This window comes from Ranitomeya imitator, chromosome 8, assembly GCF_032444005.1.
Source record: "Ranitomeya imitator isolate aRanImi1 chromosome 8, aRanImi1.pri, whole genome shotgun sequence".
NCBI lineage: Eukaryota > Metazoa > Chordata > Amphibia > Anura > Dendrobatidae > Ranitomeya > Ranitomeya imitator.
In genome coordinates, this window is record NC_091289.1 from 180,046,134 (window position 1) to 180,065,747 (window position 19,614).

Below are 19,614 nucleotides of genomic sequence, written 5' to 3' on the forward strand. Positions count from 1 at the left end.
GATCCTTAAGGTGCAGTCAGACGGCCGTATAAATCGGAGCGAGATCGGAAAGTAGTGCACAGGCTGGCCGGCAGTATGTTATTTCTATGCAGCTGTCACACTCGGGTTGGAAGAGCAGCCGGCCAGTCCGTGCACCGATTGATGCAGCCGTCTGACTGCTCCATTATCAATATCAAATCAGTGGGGGGTCCAACACCCAGGTCCCCACACGATCAGCTGTCTTCAGCTCCGACAAGCTGAAGGCTGTGTACTGAAGTGGCACAGCTCCTCCGCATAGCGACCATTCCTGGGAACTTCAGCTAAGCTATTCACTTCAAAAGAAGCTGAATTAAAGGACCCAAGAAAAGCAACTCCATAGCGAATACAGCTGTGCTGTACCCCACCATACACGGACTACATCCAGCCAGCCAGGTAATTGCGGGGGGTGTCAGACCACGATCTGATATTGATAACCTATCCTAAAGGCCCCCATACACATTAGACTAATGTCGGCCGAAAACGCCAATATGGATTGTGTTGTTCTCCCGGAGATAAGCTGCAAATTGAGATGTCAGCTGGCAGCTTTCTCATAGAGAACACAGAAGTGCTCCAGTTTCCAGGCTTAAGATCTTTATATCCTTTCCTTAAGACCACCATACAAAATGAGAGGGCTGCCGGCCAGACGATCATCCGAAGCATTATCCGGCAGACAGCCATCTACTGTGTTTGTGGGCCTTAAAGTAAGGTCATCAATATCTTAAGCCTGGGAACCCATTTATTGAGCCATATACCTGTGTGAGTCTCTGCATGTGGACAGGCACATGTCCATGCAGTGCCCAGATCCACTAGAAAGTAGCAAGGCATTGAAACGCAAAGTATAACACAAAGTTACTGAGCATTTTTTTAAACTATATTTACAAAACTTTTAGAGTGCCCTATTGGTAACCAGCATCCACGATGAGACCCCCTTACCTGCAGCGTGTACCAAAACGTCAGGGTGAGAGAACTGGTGGTTTCATTGACGGGATAATGCCCGGGAATCCCAGTACAGAACATGATCATATTCACCAGGGCCAGGAAGCTTTGCCAGTGATCAACTTGATCCAAGAGTGCCCTGCAAGATCAAGAAACTTCTTAAGACAAGAAAAGCATCAGCAAAAAAGCTTAAAAGTGAACAGCATCTGTAAATGGGTATTCCCAACAGTAGTTATTTCACGAGTCGGATAAGTGTATTTTTTAGATCAGTTACCTAAAAAATAAACTAGTTGCTGCTGGCGTTTTTGGGAAGTTTCGCACTATAGTGCAGTTTCGTCCTGGAATGAGGTTACGATTTTTGGTAATATCTTTCTAAGCATGTCCCAGTTATGAGGTACGGAGCCACTGAAGTGAAGAGTCGCACCGTCCGGGAGATTAGCACCCCCATTATGTCATGACTGACACCTCCATTTGGCAGAGCTAGTAATGGTGGAATCCCAAAATCTGGACACTATGATCGATCGCCACATCCTCTCCATCCAGGTGACTTTTAAAGATGCAAATGCTTCTTAACTTAAACTTACTTTCATCCTGCGGAGTGAAACGTGCGGCTTTATGAGGACACGCATATTACCAAGCACAACAACATAACGATGAAACTCTAGTGACCGGTTCACTGTAGAAATCTCATTTGATAGTAAAGCTTTGTGTAATAATTTATGTATACAGTGCCATGTAAAAGTTTGGGCACCCCTGGTCAATATTACTGTTATTGTGAAAAGTTAAGCAAGTTGAAGATGAAATGATCTCTAAAAGGCCTAAAGTTAAAGATGACACATTTCCTTTGTATTTTAGGCAACAAAAAATATATATTTTCATTTTTAACATTTTAAAAATTACAAAAAGGAAAATGGGCCAATACAAAAATTTGGGCACCCTGCATGGTTAGTACCTAGTAGCACCCCTTTTTGAAAGTATCACAGCTTGTAAACACGTTTCGCAGCCAGACAAGAGTCTTTCAATTCATATTTTAGGGATTTTCACCCGTTCTTCATTTGAGTACCTTTGGCTGCAACACAACCACAAAGCATGATCGATCCACCCCCATGCTTAATGGTTGGCGAGATGTTCTTTTCCTGAAATTCTGTGCCTTTTTCTCCACACACCTTTGATCATTGAAGCCAAAACGTTACATCGGTCCACTGGACTTGTTTCCAAATGCACCAGGCTTGTTTAGATGTTCTTTTGCATACTTCTGATGCTGACTTTTATGGTGAGGACGCAGGAGAGGTTTTCTTCTGATAATTCTTCCATGTATGCCATATTTATGCAGGTATCTCTGAACAGCAAAACAATGTACCGCAACTCCAGTGTCAGCCAAATCTTTCTGAAGGTCTTTTGCAGTCAAGCTCGGGTTCTGATTTGCCTCTCTAGCAAACCTACGAGCAGCTCACTTAAAATTTGCTTGGTCTTCCAGACCTTATCTTGACCTCCACTGTTCCTGGTAACTGACATTTTTTATTACATTTCGAACTGAGGAAAGGGCAATTTGAAAACACTTTGCTATCTTTTTATAGCCTTCTCCTGCTTTGTGAGTGTCCACCATTTTAATTTTCAGAGTGCTAGGTATCTGCTTAGAAGAACCCACGGCTGCTGCTTTTGGGCACAAGGTTAGATGAGGCTGGATTTCAATAAAACTGGGAAATTTGCATTGCCTGGCCTTTCCCAACAATGGTAAAGAACAAGCCATAACCCTAACAGACTAATTAACGTCTGAAACCATGGTCAAAGTTATCTGAGCACGAATCTCCAAGGACGCCAAAATGAGGATATAAGATTAATAAAACCAGCAACAAAGTAACCAGATTTACAAAATGCCATCACTGGGAATTATGAGTGTTAACCTACCGGGAATGGTTTTCTCCCAAAGCCACCACAATCCGGCAGATCCCATGGGACGTCTCAATATCCCCGTTCATGACGGCTTGATGGAGCTGATCTTGTAAAGCGAGTGTGTGAGGGATCAGTTTGAGAAGTGTGTTCACGTACCTGAGAGATCAAGTAGAGGAAAAAAAAAAAAAACATTTCACAGCAGAATATAACAATAATATAAATACGGTACACGATAGAAGACAGGTGCTGCCTAAAGTGAATGTGATGATACAAACAGATCAGCCTGCGATCACCAGAATAGATTTTTTTAATAGAAATATCTGGAGGTTTATCAACTTCTTAAATGGGTAAAATTGCAAAGTAATTTGTAACAACAAATAATTCTGCAACGTACACTACCGTTCACAAGTTTAGGGTCACTTAGAAATGTCCTTATTTTTGAAAGAAAAGCAGTTTTTCCCAATGAAGCTAACATTAAAAGATTCATAAATACACTCTATACATTGTTAGTGTAGTAAATGACTATTCTAGCTGCAAACGTCTGGTTTGTAATGCAATATCTTCATAGGTGTATAGAGGCCCATTTCCAACAACCATCACTTCAGTGTTCTTATGGTACTTTGTGAATGCTAACTGTGTAAGAAGGCTAATGGATGGTTAAAATACCCTTGAAATCCCTTGCGCAAGTATGTTAGCACAGCTGAAAACAGTTTGGCTGATTAGAGAACCTATAGACTTGACCTTCCTTTGAGCTAGTTGAGAATCTGGAGCATTACATTTGTTGGTTCCATTAAACTCTCAAAATGGCCAGGAAAAAAGAACTTTCATGTGAAACTCGACAGTCTATTTTTGTTCTTAGAAATGAAGGCCATTCCATGTGAGAAACTGCCAAGAAACTGAAGATTTCCTACAATGGTGTGTACTACTCCCTTCAGAGGAGAGCACAAACAGGCTCTAACCAGAGTAGAAAGAGAAGTGGGAGGCCGCGCTGCACAACTGAGCAACAAGACAAGTACATTAGAGTCTGTAGTTTGAGAAATCGATGCCTCACATGTCCTCACCTGGCAGCTTCATTAAATAGTACAAGCAAAATGCCAGTGTCAATGTCTACAGTGAAGAGACGCCTCCGGGATGCTGGCACTCAGGGCGGAGTGGCAAAGAAAAAGCCATATCTGAGACTGGCTAATAAAAGGAAAAGGAGATTAATATGGGCAAAAGAACACAGACATTGGACAGAGGAAGAGTGGAGCAAAGTGTTATGGTCAGACGAATCCAAGTTTGAGGTGTTTGGATCACACAGAAGAACATTTGTGAGACGCAGAACAACGGAAAAGATGCTGGAAGAGTGCCTGACACCATCTGTCAAGCATGGTGGAGGTAATGTAATGGTCTGGGGTTGCTTTGGTGCTGGTAAAATGGGAGATTTGTACAAGGTAAAAGGGATTTTGAATAAGGAAGGCTATCACTCCATTTTGCAACGCCATGCCATACCCAGTGGACAGCGCTTGATTGGTGCCAATTTCATCCTACAACAGGACAATGACCCAAATCACACCTCCAAATTATGCAAGAACTATTTAGGGAAGAAGCAGGCAGCTGGTATTCTATCTGTAATGGAGTGGCCAGCACAGTCACCAGATCTCAGCCCCATTGAGCTGTTGTGGGAGCAGCTTGGTACAAAAAAGTGCCCATCATCCAAACCAACTTATGTGAGAGGCTTCTGGAAGCATGGGGGGAAATTTCTCCAGATTACTTCAGTTCAGGTCTGCAATGCTGGAATTGCTGCAAATGGAGCATTCTTTGACGAAAGCAAAGTTTGAACGAGAAAATTTTTATTTCAAATAAAAAAACTTTTTTTCGAACCTTGTCAATGTCTGCACTAGATTCTCAATTCATTTGGCAACTCATTGGATTAATAAAAGTACGAGTCATGGAAAACACAAAATTGGGTGACCCTAAACTTACGAACGGTAGTGTACCTATTGTTAAAAACCCTCTCCAGTCTTAAGAATAGATGGATTCTTAATTTTTTTTTAGCCCGCAGCTCATTGCATGGCTTACCGGCCACCCTGCAGTCTAAGGCGATGTTCACATATTGCATTTTTGCTGTGTGTTTTCACGCAGGAAAAACCTGCTCTTTAGCAGTAAAGAAGCTGCTTACAAAAAGCAGGTTTTACTGACTTTTTGCTGCTGTGTTTTGTTGTTTCTTGTGCATGCTGATAACGGTTTGTGGCCCCCCCAAAAAATAAACAGATTTAACTTCCATAGGTTTTTGCACCAAAAATGCTGCAAAAACCGATACCTACGTTTTATTATGCCTTTTTTGCACGTACCTATTGTTTCCTATGGGTAAAAAAAAACACTGCAAAAATACAGACGTGACATACTGCAGTTTCCAAAAACGCAGCAATTTTCCAAATCAGTCAGGAACTTAAAATCCTCTTTTTTCCCCATTGTAGACATTTATGGTATATCCATAAGAGGTGGAACATGCACCACTTTCCAGAACAGGGGTCCTAGTGATTGGGGAATGAATGTACATGCCCAACTCTCCCGATCCAGCTTTTCACTGCAGAATCCACAATAAAAATCAGCAACGTCTGAACACAACATCTCAGTGGACTCAAAAAGATCCGGTCTCTTTTCTCATAGACGGTTCATTCACTGCAAGGTGTAATGCTCCATTTCCCCTGTGGTGGCGCTGCAGGAGACGCCAGGTCCTCCATTAGATTATAACTAATGGCCAAGGGTCCCGGCAGCAGCTTCTTTGCAGGGACCTTTCTAATCAATAGGTAACGCCATAAAGGAGAAGTTTATCAATTTTTACGACTGTTTTAATAGACCTAGAAAATTGACAATGCCACGTACGTGATCTCTGCGGACACTTTTTATATATTTTTTTTTATTGTTTATGGGTGCAAAAATAAAATGTCTTCAAGCAAAATCCATACGCTCATTTCATTACTTGAAATGGCGAGGCGCGCATTGTAGGAAGGTCGCAAAGGTTTTCCTACCTGCACAGATTTCTTCACCGCACTCTTTCTTTTAAACAAAAAAAAGGGCCCGATTTATCATTTGCAGTTTTTTTTCTTTAAACTTTTGTTTTCTACATGTTGATATTTTTCATACCAAATTCTTCCCAAATGTCGCACGAGGCCTGTGACTTTAAGCGCAAGACGTCAAAAGTTCCGCTAAAAAGTTGCAAAATTTGCACAAAAAGAATAAACTAAAAAAAAGGTGAGAATTAAGGAAGACTTTGCTGCAAGTAAAAAAAAAAAAAAAAAGATAAAAATTACCAAAACCTACATTAAAAAATAAAATAAAAAATAAAATGCAATAATGAATTGGACCCAATCTCTGCCAAAATGAGGGATAAATAAAAAAAATGAGGACAGTCATGAAATTGAAGAGCTAGGAAGCCCTCATCGGTGCATACTAAGGACTGGGGAATATGAATATATATATATATATATATATATATATATATATATATATATATATATATATATATATATATATACGGTATATATATATATATATATATTTTTTTTTTTTTTTTCCATTTTTAAGGCAAATATATAAAATATATTCATTTTATAAAATGTTTGATTTGCAGTAAGGACAATGAATATATTTTTACAGGAATTCCATCTCTAGGTGGGTGCAGGAGAGGCTGGTACTAGGGTCCATGCCCACTGTCCTTCCCATGACCTTGTCCTAGACACTTTGCCCTGCCCATAGCTGAGGGACCCAGCCTCCCGGCAGCCTCTGCAGCAGCGTTTTGCACGATACAAGCCGCGATGCATTGCCTTCGAGTGATCCCTGCAATGATGCATGCAGGGTTCCTGAAGCCGCTGCAAGGGTTAATAAAGCTGCATTCCCCAGACATGGAGGAAAGTACAGCAGCTCTGCAATTAAGTTCCTATTATTATTGCTGGTGTGAACAGGCGGGAGGGAGCTGGAAGGAAGGGAAGAGGAGAAGTGGTTGCTAAGCAACTGCAAGGTCGAGCAGCCAATCGGAGGGCTGCGTCTTTGGTCACGACGGGTACCAAATCCCAGGGATGCAAGATGCAGTCTGCTAGGATCACAGGCAGGAACTGCACCTTCCCCCCAATCACACACCTCCAAGGAGACGGCAGCAATACGGGGGGATGGGAGAAGGGCGTCTAGTCTGCTCGCACGCTGCAACACGGAAAAATGGTGCGTTATTACAGAGCGGACGAGGGTTTATCGTGTCTATTACTGCACAGGATTCACCTAAAAACGGGATGAGGATCAGAGAATTAGCGTTTGTAACGAGAACGCTCGTTCCTTATTATGCTGCAAACAAGTCAGCGATAACGAAACAATGAGAAAAACACTTGTTCGTTAAATGATTGGATCATTTTGCCTTGAAGATTCTAGTTCTCGGCAGCACATTGTCCGGTGTAAACAGATGATGTGCTGCTGATAACACGATGCTGCACAGAGATAGGGTAACGTGACAATCGGTGGGACTCCCGACTTTTATCCCCGTAATATTAGGTCCAGAAGGGTTTTTACCTTTTTCTCTGCTCACTTACAGCAAGCACCAATTTTCAAACAGAAGTGCCACAAGTTTATTAGAAAGTTCCTAAACTTTCTATTAAAGTAAGTGATGCTTTGCTGGTTAGAAAAGCCATTGTTCTTTGACTTTGTACCATTATTTTGGATTAAAATATCAGTGCAATTTTTGGCACTATTTGGTGCAATATTAGGGTATGTTCACACACAGCGTGTTTGAAGTGGATTTTTCTGCGCCCCCAAAAAATAAAAACAGAACTGTTTGCTGGTAAAACACTGTGTACAGTACGCAGCTTGTGTATTTTTTTTTTCTTTTGAAGCACTGTTTTTCACATTCATTTGAGTGGGTTAAAAATGCTGCAAAAACGCTGAAAGAATTTAAAAAAAAAAAAAAAGAAAAAACTTCCAGCAGCTTAAAAGAACACAAGGAAAAAAAAAAAGCTTCTGAATTATATATTTTTTATAATCTCATTTGATTTTTTTGGGAACTGTAAAACGCAGCGTTGTTACCGCACAAAAAAAGAAAACCACTGCAAAAATGAAGAGTGTGAACACACACAAGACACTTCCCAATTTTTCTTGACACTTTTCAAAACTGTATAGTATTGTAAAATGTAATATATCTGGCACGAGCAATATATGTCGAGTTGTTTGGTACAAATCGAGCCAGGATTCTGGTGTAATAAAAATTCTCATTTTTAAACAGGTAAAATTGCAAAGTGTCTGTAAAAACAAGAAACGCTGCAATTTACCTCCTATTAAAAACCCTCTTCGTTCTCAAGAATGAAGAATTTTTTAATTCTATAGTTTACTGCTCGTTGCCTAGGTTACCAGCCACCTCTGCAGTCTATCAAAGGTAGTCTGTCACCTAGGTAGGAGCGCTGCTCTGAAGGTGGCCCAGCCAGTTCTCCTCCGAAAGGGTAGAGTTTGGGCTACCACTGCAATCATGCCACTGGTCTAAGGGTATGTGCACACGATGCGGATTTCGCTGTGGATCCGCAGCAGTTTCCCATGAGTTTACAGTACAATGTAAACCTATAGGAAACCAAAAACGCAGTGCACATGCTGCGGAAAAAAAACGCGCAGAAACGCAGCGGTTTACATTCCGCAGCATGTCACTTCTTTCTGCGGATTCCGCAGCGGTTTTACATCTGCTCCAATAGAAAACCGCAGTTGTAAAACCGCAGTGAAAACCACGGTAAATCCGCAGCGGTTTTCCACTGGGGATTTATCAAATCCGCTACAGAAAAATCCGCAGTGGACCCTAGTACGTGTGCACATACCCTTAAGGCCCCTTCACATTTAGCGACGCTGCAGCGATACCGACAACGATCCGAATCGCTGCAGCGTCGCTGTTTGGTCGCTGGAGAGCTGTCACACAGACCGCTCTCCAGCGACCAACGATGCCGGTAACCAGGGTAAACATCGGGTAACTAAGCGCAGGGCCGCGCTTAGTAACCCGATGTTTACCCTGGTTACCATGCTAAAAGTAAAAAAAAAAAACAGTACATACTTACCTACAGCCGTCTGTCCTCCAGCGCTGCGCTCTGCTTCTCTGCTCTCCTCCTGTACTGTCTGGGAGCCGGAAAGCAGAGCGGTGACGTCACCGCTCTGCTTTCCGGCTCACAGCCAGTACAGGAGGAGTGCAGAGCGCAGCGCTGGAGGACAGACAGCGGTAGGTAAGTATCTAGTGTTTGTTTATTTTTACTTTTAGCATGGTAACCAGGGTAAACATCGGGTTACTAAGCGCGGCCCTGCGCTTAGTTACCCGATGTTTACCCTGCTTACCAGTGAAGACATCGCTGGATCGGTGTCACACACGCCGATCCAGCGATGTCAGCAGGAGTCCAGCGACGAAATAAAGTTCTGGACTTTATTCAGCGACCAACGATCTCCCAGCAGGGGCCTGATCGTTGGTCGCTGTCACACATAACGATTTCATTAACGATATCGTTGCTACGTCACAAATAGCAACGATATCGTTAACAATATCGTTATGTGTGAAGGTACCTTTACTCTTAAGCACACCGTCGGGATGCAAAAGGGTGGTGTATTGCAAAGTTTCTTTTTTCACACATCTTATCAGAGAAATCTGCTTCTTTCCCCTCCTGGACTGATCGTTCAATTTCAACTCATGGGTAAAACCTGCATTCAATAGATCTTCCCATTACTGAGATAGGAAATGACAGTTTTAAAAGTTTATGGAGATGGGAAAAAGCAAGAAGCAGAGACATCCATAGAACTTTATGAGCACCAACTGTTTGTCCTATCTTACTAATGGAAATATCAATATTCACTAAAGACAGATATTAGCAGTGAATTGAGAATATAAGGATCAGTCCAGAAGGCGAAAGAAATAGATTTATTACTAAGTCTCCTACTTTCACGTGTACTGTTTATTTATAAATGGAAGGTTATTCTTTAATGTAGCTAAAAGGACATCTTAGATCAAAGTGCTATAAATGAAAGTCTGTTTTGTATCTCATGATGCTCCATGCAAATTATTCTGTGGACTCACTGCGGATTTAACCCCCCGCTGCAAGTGTGGTTAAAATCCATTTTTTCAACTGAATGAACAATGCTGGGGATTTAACAAAATGCAAAACATAACTTTTTTTTTGCATGGAAAATGTCTGCAGGTGATTTCACTAAGGGTATGTGTCCACGTTCAGGATTGCATCAGGATTTGGTCAGGATTTTATGCAAGTAAAATCTGCACCAAATCTGCACCTGAGGTCACTGGCAGGTCACCTGCGCTGTCCTTGCGTTTTTTCTGCAATGTAAGGACATGCTGCGTTCGTAAAAGACGCGCCGCATGTCAGTTTCCGCGGGTATGCCGCATGTGTCTTTTAATGCATAGTGGAGACGGGATTTCATGAAATCCCCTCCACTATGCAGTAACATCTGGACGCTGCGTGTTTGACGCTGCGGCTCTACGCAGCGTCAAACACGCAGCGTTTCCTGAACGTGGAAACATACCCTAATCGTATCCACTTGCTGGTACTGTAACATAATGGGGATATTACCTGCACCAATGTGAATCTACCAAGTGCAAGTTAACCCTAAGGTCTCTTTTAGACGTCCGTGATCATCAGTCCGATCTCGGATCGCAATGTACGGAATGACCGTACGTCTCCTGAACCGAGTGCGACAGCCTCATAGAAATATATGCAGCACTCACGCTCGGGTCAGGACACGGGTGGCCAGGCTGTACATTCTGATTAGAGATGGGAACGATGATCACGGATGTCTGAAAAAGCCCTAAAAAGGCTACGAACTGTGTGAACAGGAGAAGGTAGAACACATTTCCATCTCTGGATGGAAACAAGATCTGGAAAATGATGAGAAACTAAAATACACATAAGTGTTGAAAAGTTACAGTAGAAAGTTAGAGAACTTTTCACTGTCTACAAGTAGGCATAATTCACATGCAAGCAGACCTGTTTAACTTAAAGCTGACTGTTTTTTAAGTTTATCCCTGGTACAACCCTATAAAAGAGCCAAGCCACAGAGGCCCGTAATACCCGGGCAATTTGGGATCTGACCTTTGTGCATCGGGTTGGGAGATGGTATTCACTAAAGCCTCCACCGCGGAGTCAAACAGTTCAGGGTCCCGTAGAGCAGAAAATGCCGCCATGGTCAGTTCTTCGCACTCGGTTAGAGGGATTCCTAGCTGGGCCCAACTGGAAAAACATTTCAGAACCTTTTGCTTGACAAATCCCGGGGAGTCCCGCTGCTGTAAGAGCTGACGCAGTAAGGGGAAGACGCATGCGCACTCCTGGGACAGGCAGCTGCGCACCTGTCCTTTGCGGTAAGGTGGTAGACGGCTAGTCTGGAACTCCTCGGGCAAAACAGTTAACAATTCCAAAAGTGCCAAACAACGAGCTCTGCCATCTGTCTGTCCGTCCTCCGTCTGGAAAACCCGCACCATGTCCGGCACGGCGTGCGGCCACGTGTCAGGCATCATGTTCAGCGCCAATGACGCAAGCGCCACACAGAGACGGGTGAGGACAATCTTGGAGCCGCTGGCAAAGGCCGAAATCTGAGAGAAGAGCTGCGACTTGAGGGTCTCATATTGATCGGAGGGTATATCTCCCCAATAGCGGGATATCTTTATGTGCAATGCGCTGGCACCAAAATATTGGATTTCTGGTACTTTGCCACTGGTCAGGAGCTGCCAGCTAAACTGCCAGGCTTCAGGGGAAAGCTGCGCCTGCATTAACCACTTCTGAGCAAGGTTCTTGTTGTCAATGTTGGGATCGTAATATAACTGGTGAAGAGCCTGTTCAATGGGAGACATAAAACACAGCGATACATTATACATATGACACATACAGTATAAGTTCCTGTTCACACATACATTATCCAAAAAGAAGAAGGAAAATGTGGCACTCACCCAGGCAGATTGCGTATCAAAGTCCTTTATTCATCGAATCATGACAATGGACATAGTGAGGAGAGGCAGCTGGGAGAGATCAGCGGTGCGGGGAGAAGGAACAGGACTGCGGCCGTTTCGCGCTTGTGCGCTTCCACGGGTCCAGGACCCAGCCGCCTCTCCTCACTATGTCCATTGTCATGATTCGATGAATAAAGGACTTTGATACGCAATCTGCCTGGGTGAGTGCCGCATTTTCCTTCTTCTTTTTGGATATTTGTTCACTGCTTTTCATGCTGAGCACCACCCGAACATTGTGGATTATATGCGTGCTATAGGAGTCTCACAGTGGAATCCTCAGGCTGCGGCTACACCGCCTGCTGCGATAACACCTAGTGCCGTTCATACTCTGTGTTTTTTGGTCACACATACATTATTTTGGAGCACTGATCCACAAAAAAAAACCACAACTTGTAAAGTGGACTAATAACATGACCACTTGCTCCAATTTAATATTTTGGACGGAAGAGGGTTCCTCAATATTTTTTTTTTTTATAGAACCTTGATTCCAGCTCACCCAGTTGCTCTATGCTCATCCACCTGGGGCTCAGACACTGGCCTCACATCAAGGAAAATAGAAAAAAATGGAGTCCGGCTCAACAGGACTGGATTTTCCTTTTCTTTTTCAAAAGAAAATATAGTGCATAGAAAAGAAAAATGTACATGGTCGACATAGGTCATGTCGACCATGTAAATTTTTCTTTTGTATGCACTATATTTTCTTTTGAAAAAGAAAAGGAAAATCCAGTCCTGTTGAGCCGGACTCCAATTTTCTCTATTTTATTTTTTTTTTGCTGGAAAAGCTATTGTCTGGCTTTGCATTCTATACGGGATGATCAGTGGGGTTGGCATGAAATGCTTCTTATAATCAGGGTTAAATTCCGTCACAGCAGATGCCCCTCCTAAATTCTACACCCTTCCCCGAGCGTCCTAAAATAGCCTCCGAGAGCCCACAGCAAAGAGGCCGTATTGATTTTCTAATAGAAGCATCTTAGTGCTGAGCTCCCTGCACTGTTTATGTGTCAATCATACCCCGTGCCAGGAGCATCCCGTCACCAGCAGGAGGCGGGGAGGGGGACACACAGCTGCCGATGTCCCCGGAGCACTGGGTAACGTCATGTCACATCAGGGAAGTCACTGAGTGTCAGAGCGAGACCCACATGCTCCACGTACTTCAGCAAGAAACCTGCAGCTGTCAAAAGGACGCACCTAGAGTCCCTAAGGAAGAGCCGAAAATACAGCAGAAAGCCCAGGGATACGCCATAGCCTGGAGACGGTAGCCAAGAAGCTGCAATTACATCCATGTTAGTTTGGATTGCAGAAACCCAGATAGATGCACATGATATCACCACTGCATTGGCTCATAGTAACGGGGATGAAATATCTGATGCAAAATGTCAGGTGCAGAAGTCATTTACTAATATATCTGAGAGATAGCAATGACATAAGCTTCAGAACCGATGCACAGAATTCTGTCCCCGTCATCGGCGGGCTCACAACAAAAGCTGAATGTACGACAGATATGGCACAGCACCCATCCCCCTCCACAGAGCGGCAGAGCTAGGCACAGCTGTACCCAGCACCGCTCTGCAGAGATAAAGCAGAAAGGTGCAGTCATGTGAAATAGCCGCTCTGCATATATATTATACATATGTGACATCATGCAGCAATGATCCAGCACATCCCCACAGTGCTCCGTATGAAGGCTCTGCACTGCATGTGTACAGGATGCACCTGCTCTGGCACACAGTGATATACACATAGGATGCACCTTGTCGGGCACAGGGTGATACATGAGTTGGCTCAGGGGAACATATCTGGGAAGTTCCAGCCTTGGCACTGGGTGATGCACATGGATGAACCTGCCTGGGATCACAGAGGGTCACTTACTTTCTCCACATTGTCCATAGTGAAGTCCAGGCTCTGCTGCTCTTGCCTGCGCTCCATTCCTGGACCTGGGAGGAGGGGGAGGTGATCGGTGGATCAGTTTGTGCCTCCAGATGAGAATGACGGTGAATCAGCACATCCCAACGCTGTGCTCCATCCCTGCTCCGCTGGTCTCAGTGCAGCTCCTCACACACGGAAGGGAGGGGGCACTCAGTCGCCTCCCAGCTGACTGCACAGATGACAGCCAAGGTGCCCCCCACCACTGCACACAGTGACCGCACCACACCGTGCGCAGGCGGCTCAGGAACGTGGAACCTGTAAAAAGTGCAATCAGATGAGTGTCTTCTCCACATTGATCGTCTCCCCCGAGTGTGCTGTCTCCTGCGTTATAGGACTGCAGTGTGCGCTCTCTCATATTATGAGCAAGTCCTTCCTCAGCATGCAGTCTCCTGTGCGGAGTCTGTCCTCTCCTATAATGTGCGGAGTCTGTCCTCTCCTATAATGTGCGGAGTCTGTCCTCTCCTATAATGTGCGGAGTCTGTCTTCTCCTATACTGTGCGGAGTCTGTCCTCTCCTATAATGTGCGGAGTCTGTCCTCTCCTATAATGTGCGGAGTCTGTCCTCTCCTATAATGTGCGGAGTCTGTCTTCTCCTATACTGTGCGGAGTCTGTCCTCTCCTATGATGCGCGGAGTCTGTCCTCTCCTATAATGTGCAGAGTCTGTCCTCTCCTATAATGTGCGGAGTCTGTCCTCTCCTATACTGTGCGGAGTCTGTCCTCTCCTATAATGTGCGGAGTCTGTCCTCTCCTATAATGTGCGGAGTCTGTCCTCTCCTATAATGTGCGGAGTCTGTCCTCTCCTATAATGTGCGGAGTCTGTCCTCTCCTATAATGTGCGGAGTCTGTCCTCTCCTATAATGTGCGGAGTCTGTCCTCTCCTATAATGTGCGGAGTCTGTCCTCTCCTATAATGTGCGGAGTCTGTCCTCTCCTATAATGTGCGGAGTCTGTCCTCTCCTATAATGTGCGGAGTCTGTCTTCTCCTATACTGTGCGGAGTCTGTCCTCTCCTATAATGTGCGGAGTCTGTCCTCTCCTATAATGTGCGGAGTCTGTCCTCTCCTATAATGTGCGGAGTCTGTCTTCTCCTATACTGTGCGGAGTCTGTCCTCTCCTATAATGTGCGGAGTCTGTCCTCTCCTATAATGTGCGGAGTCTGTCCTCTCCTATAATGTGCGGAGTCTGTCTTCTCCTATACTGTGCGGAGTCTGTCCTCTCCTATGATGCGCGGAGTCTGTCCTCTCCTATAATGTGCGGAGTCTGTCCTCTCCTATAATGTGCGGAGTCTGTCCTCTCCTATAATGTGCGGAGTCTGTCCTCTCCTATAATGTGCGGAGTCTGTCTTCTCCTATACTGTGCGGAGTCTGTCCTCTCCTATAATGTGCGGAGTCTGTCCTCTCCTATAATGTGCGGAGTCTGTCTTCTCCTATACTGTGCGGAGTCTGTCCTCTCCTATGATGCGCGGAGTCTGTCCTCTCCTATAATGTGCAGAGTCTGTCCTCTCCTATAATGTGCGGAGTCTGTCCTCTCCTATACTGTGCGGAGTCTGTCCTCTCCTATAATGTGCGGAGTCTGTCCTCTCCTATAATGTGCGGAGTCTGTCCTCTCCTATAATGTGCGGAGTCTGTCCTCTCCTATAATGTGCGGAGTCTGTCCTCTCCTATAATGTGCGGAGTCTGTCCTCTCCTATAATGTGCGGAGTCTGTCCTCTCCTATAATGTGCGGAGTCTGTCCTCTCCTATAATGTGCGGAGTCTGTCCTCTCCTATAATGTGCGGAGTCTGTCCTCTCCTATAATGTGCGGAGTCTGTCCTCTCCTATAATGTGCGGAGTCTGTCCTCTCCTATAATGTGCGGAGTCTGTCCTCTCCTATAATGTGCGGAGTCTGTCCTCTCCTATAATGTGCGGAGTCTGTCCTCTCCTATAATGTGCGGAGTCTGTCCTCTCCTATAATGTGCGGAGTCTGTCCTCTCCTATAATGTGCGGAGTCTGTCTTCTCCTATACTGTGCGGAGTCTGTCCTCTCCTATGATGCGCGGAGTCTGTCCTCTCCTATAATGTGCAGAGTCTGTCCTCTCCTATAATGTGCAGAGTCTGTCCTCTCCTATACTGTGCGGAGTCTGTCCTCTCCTATAATGTGCGGAGTCTGTCCTCTCCTATAATGTGCGGAGTCTGTCCTCTCCTATAATGTGCGGAGTCTGTCCTCTCCTATAATGTGCGGAGTCTGTCCTCTCCTATAATGTGCGGAGTGTTTGTCTCGAGTTCATTCTCTTGTGAGACTCTTGTGTGCCTAACTCTCTCCTGAGTGTGCGCTCCTCCGTACCATGAGACTGTCCTGAGTGTGCACTCTCCTGTACTGTCTCCTGAACACACGCCCCTACACGGTCTCTCTCTCCTGAGCATTCTCCTTTATTGTCTGCTCTCTCCTGAGCACTCTCCTTTATTGTCTGCTCTCTCCTGAGCACTCTCCTATATTTTCTGCTCTCTCCTGAGCACTCTCCTATATTGTTTGCTTCCTGAGCACACTCCTATATTGTCTACTCTCTCCCGAGCACTCTCCTATATTGTCTGCTCTCTCCTGGGTTGCAAGTCTCTGGTGTGCATTCATCTATCATCATCTCCCGAGTGTGTAATCTGTCCCTCATGAATATACACTCCCCTGTACCATGAGACTGTCCTGAATGTCTATACTGTCTGTCTCTCCTGATTGTGCTCTCGTCTATACTGTCTTCTCCTGAGTGCACTCCTGTCTATACTGTCTCTCCTGAGTGCGCTCTCGTCTATACTGTCTCTCCTGAGTGCGCTCTCGTCTATACTGTCTCTCCTGAGTGCGCTCTCGTCTATACTGTCTCTCCTGAGTGCACTCCTGTCTATACTGTCTCTCCTGAGTGCGCTCTCGTCTATACTGTCTCTCCTGAGTGCGCTCTCCATGTTTGTCTCTCCATAGTGCGCGCTTGTCTATACTGTGTCTCTCTCCATAGTGCACTCTCGTCTATACTGTCTCTATAGTGCGCTCTCCTATATACTCTCTCTCCACAGTGCGCTCTCGTCTATACTGTCTGTCTCTCCATAGTGCGCTCTTGTCTATACGGTCTGTGTCTCCTTGCTGCGCTCTCGTCTATACTGTCTGTCTCTCCATAGTGTGCTCTCGTCTATACTGTCTCTCTCCATAGTGAACTCTCGTCTATAGTGTCTCCATAGTGCGCGCTCATCTATACTGTCTCTCCACACTGTGCTCTCGTCTATACTGTGTCTCTCCATAGTGCGCTCTCGTCTATACTGTCTATCTCTCTCCATAGTGTGCTCTCGTCTATACTGTCTGTCTGTCCATAGTGCACTCTCGTCTATACTGTCTGTCTCTCCATAGTGCGCTCCCGGCTATACGGTCTGTCTCTCCATAGTGCGTTCCCGGCTATACAGTCTGTCTCTCCATAGTGCGCTCCCGGCTATACGGTCTGTCTCTCCATAGTGTGCGTCCGGCTATAAGGTCCGTCTCTCCATAGTGTGCGTCCGGCTATAAGGTCCATCTCCATAGTGCGCTCCCGGCTATACGGTCTGTCTCTCCATAGTGTGCGTCCGGCTATAAGGTCCGTCTCCATAGTGCGCTCCTGGCTATACGGTCCGTCTCCATAGTGCGCTCCCGGCTATACGGTCTGTCTCTCCACAGTGTGCTCCTGGCAATACAGTCTGTCTCTCCATAGTGCGCTCCTGGCTATACGGTCCATCTCCATAGTGCGCTCCCGGCTATACGGTCTGTCTCTCCACAGTGTGCTCCCGGCTATACAGTCTGTCTCTCCATAGTGCACTCCCGGCTATACGGTCCGTCTCTCCATAGTGCGCTCCCGGCTATACGGTCCGTCTCTCCATAGTGCGCTCCCGGCTATACGGTCCGTCTCTCCATAGTGCGCTCCCGGCTATACGGTCCATCTCTCCATAATGCGCTCCCGGCTATACAGTCTGTCTCTCCATAGTGAACTCCCGGCTGTACGGTCTGTCTACCCATAGTGCGCTCCCGGCTATACTGTCTGTCTCTCCATAGTGCGCTCCCGGCTATACGGTCTGTCTCTCCATAGTGCGCTCCCGGCTATACGGTCTGTCTCTCCATAGTGTGCGTCCGGCTATAAGGTCCGTCTCCATAGTGCGCTCCCGGCTATACGGTCCGTCTCTCCATAGTGCGTTCCCGGCTATACAGTCTGTCTCTCCACAGTGTGCTCCTGGCTATACAGTCTGTCTCTCCATAGTGCACTCCCGGCTATATGGTCCGTCTCTCCATAGTGCGCTCCCGGCTATACGGTCCGTCTCTCCATAGTGCGTTCCCGGCTATACAGTCTGTCTCTCCACAGTGTGCTCCCGGCTATACAGCCTGTCTCTCCATAGTGCACTCCCGGCTATATGGTCCGTCTCTCCATAGTGCGCTCCCGGCTATACAGTCTGTCTCTCCACAGTGTGCTCCCGGCTATACAGTCTGTCTCTCCATAGTGCGCTCCCGGCTATACGGTCTGTCTCTCCATAGTGCGCTCCCGGCTATACGGTCCGTCTCTCCATAGTGCGCTCCCGGCTATACTGTCCGTCTCTCCATAGTGTGCTCCTGGCTATATGGTCCGTCTCTCCATAGTGTGCTCCCGGCTATACGGTCTGTCTCTCCATAGTGCGCTCCCGGCTATACTGTCTGTCCCTCCATAGTGCGCTCCCGGTTATACGGTCCGTCTCTCCATAGTGTGCTCCTGGCTATATGGTCCGTCTCTCCATAGTGTGCTCCCGGCTATACGGTCTGTCTCTCCATAGTGCGCTCCCGGCTATACGGTCCGTCTCTCCATAGTGCGCTCCCGGCTATACGGTCCGTCTCTCCATAGTGCGCTCCCGGTTATACGGTCCGTGTCTCCATACTGTGCTCCCGGCTATACTGTCCGTCTCCATAGTGCGCCCTCCCCGCAGTGTGCGCTCCCGGGATCAGTGCAGCGGCCTCCCTCACCCTGCGGCCTCCCTCACCCTGCAGCCTCCCTCACCCGGCGGCCTCCCTCACCCTGCAGCCTCCCTCACCCTGCAGCCTCCCTCACCCTGCAGCCTCCCTCACCCGGCGGCCTCCCTCACCCGGCGGCCTCCCTCACCCTGCAGCCTCCCTCACCCTGCAGCCTCCCTCACCCTGCAGCCTCCCTCACCCGGCGGCCTCCCTCACCCTGCAGCCTCCCTCACCCGGCGGCCTCCCTCACCCTGCAGCCTCCCTCACCCGGCGGCCTCCCTCACCCTGCAGCCTCCCTCACCCGGCGGCCTCCCTCACCCTGCAGCCTCCCTCACCCTGCAGCCTCCTGCAGCCTCCCTCACCCTGCAGCCTCCTGCAGCCTCCCTCACCCTGCAGCCTCCCCGCTCTCCCGGCGCCGCTCGCTCCCTCAGTGACACACACCAGCTGCCGGTCCTGTCAGAGCTGTCCGGACACAAGCCTGACCCGTGGATGCCTTCACATAACACCAATGACCGGGTGACTTCCAGCCTCTTCATCTCTGGCCCTGCCGCATCTCTCTGGAATCGTGTGAAAGTACGGCAAGCGATGATTGTTTATGACCGGCAGGGAAAAGCCCGACCTGAATGGACCCAGTCGCAAAGCTTCATGGGGGATGTAGTTTCTGTGTCTCTGCTCTCAGCGTTGTCAGAATGGGGAGAGGTTGCTCGGTTACTATAGCAACCCATAAAAGAGCAAATGCACCTCCAAATAGCGACAAGGAACACAAATACCGAGTAAGATTTCATTTAATGAACAAGCATAAGTAAATGCATTTAATAAAAAGGAAAGTGTGAGAGGACAAGACCTAATCACCTATAAGCAATATGCAATCACTATAGTGGCCAGTG

At 46.6% G+C, this 19,614-nt stretch overlaps 1 protein-coding gene across 2 annotated transcripts in view; it reads right to left on the reverse strand.

Moving 5' to 3' along the window:
• IPO13 (importin 13) overlaps nucleotides 1–19,196 on the reverse strand; it is a 51,472-nt gene extending 32,276 nt beyond the window's left edge. Inside the window, exons 1-5 of one of the 2 annotated variants that reach the window (XM_069738033.1) lie at nucleotides 19,117–19,196; nucleotides 13,715–14,026; nucleotides 10,935–11,671; nucleotides 2,863–3,003; nucleotides 952–1,093 (exon numbers count right to left, since the gene is read on the reverse strand). In XM_069738033.1, the coding sequence (XP_069594134.1) occupies nucleotides 952–1,093; nucleotides 2,863–3,003; nucleotides 10,935–11,671; nucleotides 13,715–13,771 (1,077 nt within the window). In that variant the 5' untranslated portion in view covers nucleotides 13,772–14,026; nucleotides 19,117–19,196. Of the gene's footprint in view, nucleotides 1–951; nucleotides 1,094–2,862; nucleotides 3,004–10,934; nucleotides 11,672–13,714; nucleotides 14,027–19,089 lie in introns of both variants that reach the window. The other variant, XM_069738034.1, reaches the window with a different exon arrangement.
• Between the last annotated feature and the right edge of the window lie 418 nt (nucleotides 19,197–19,614).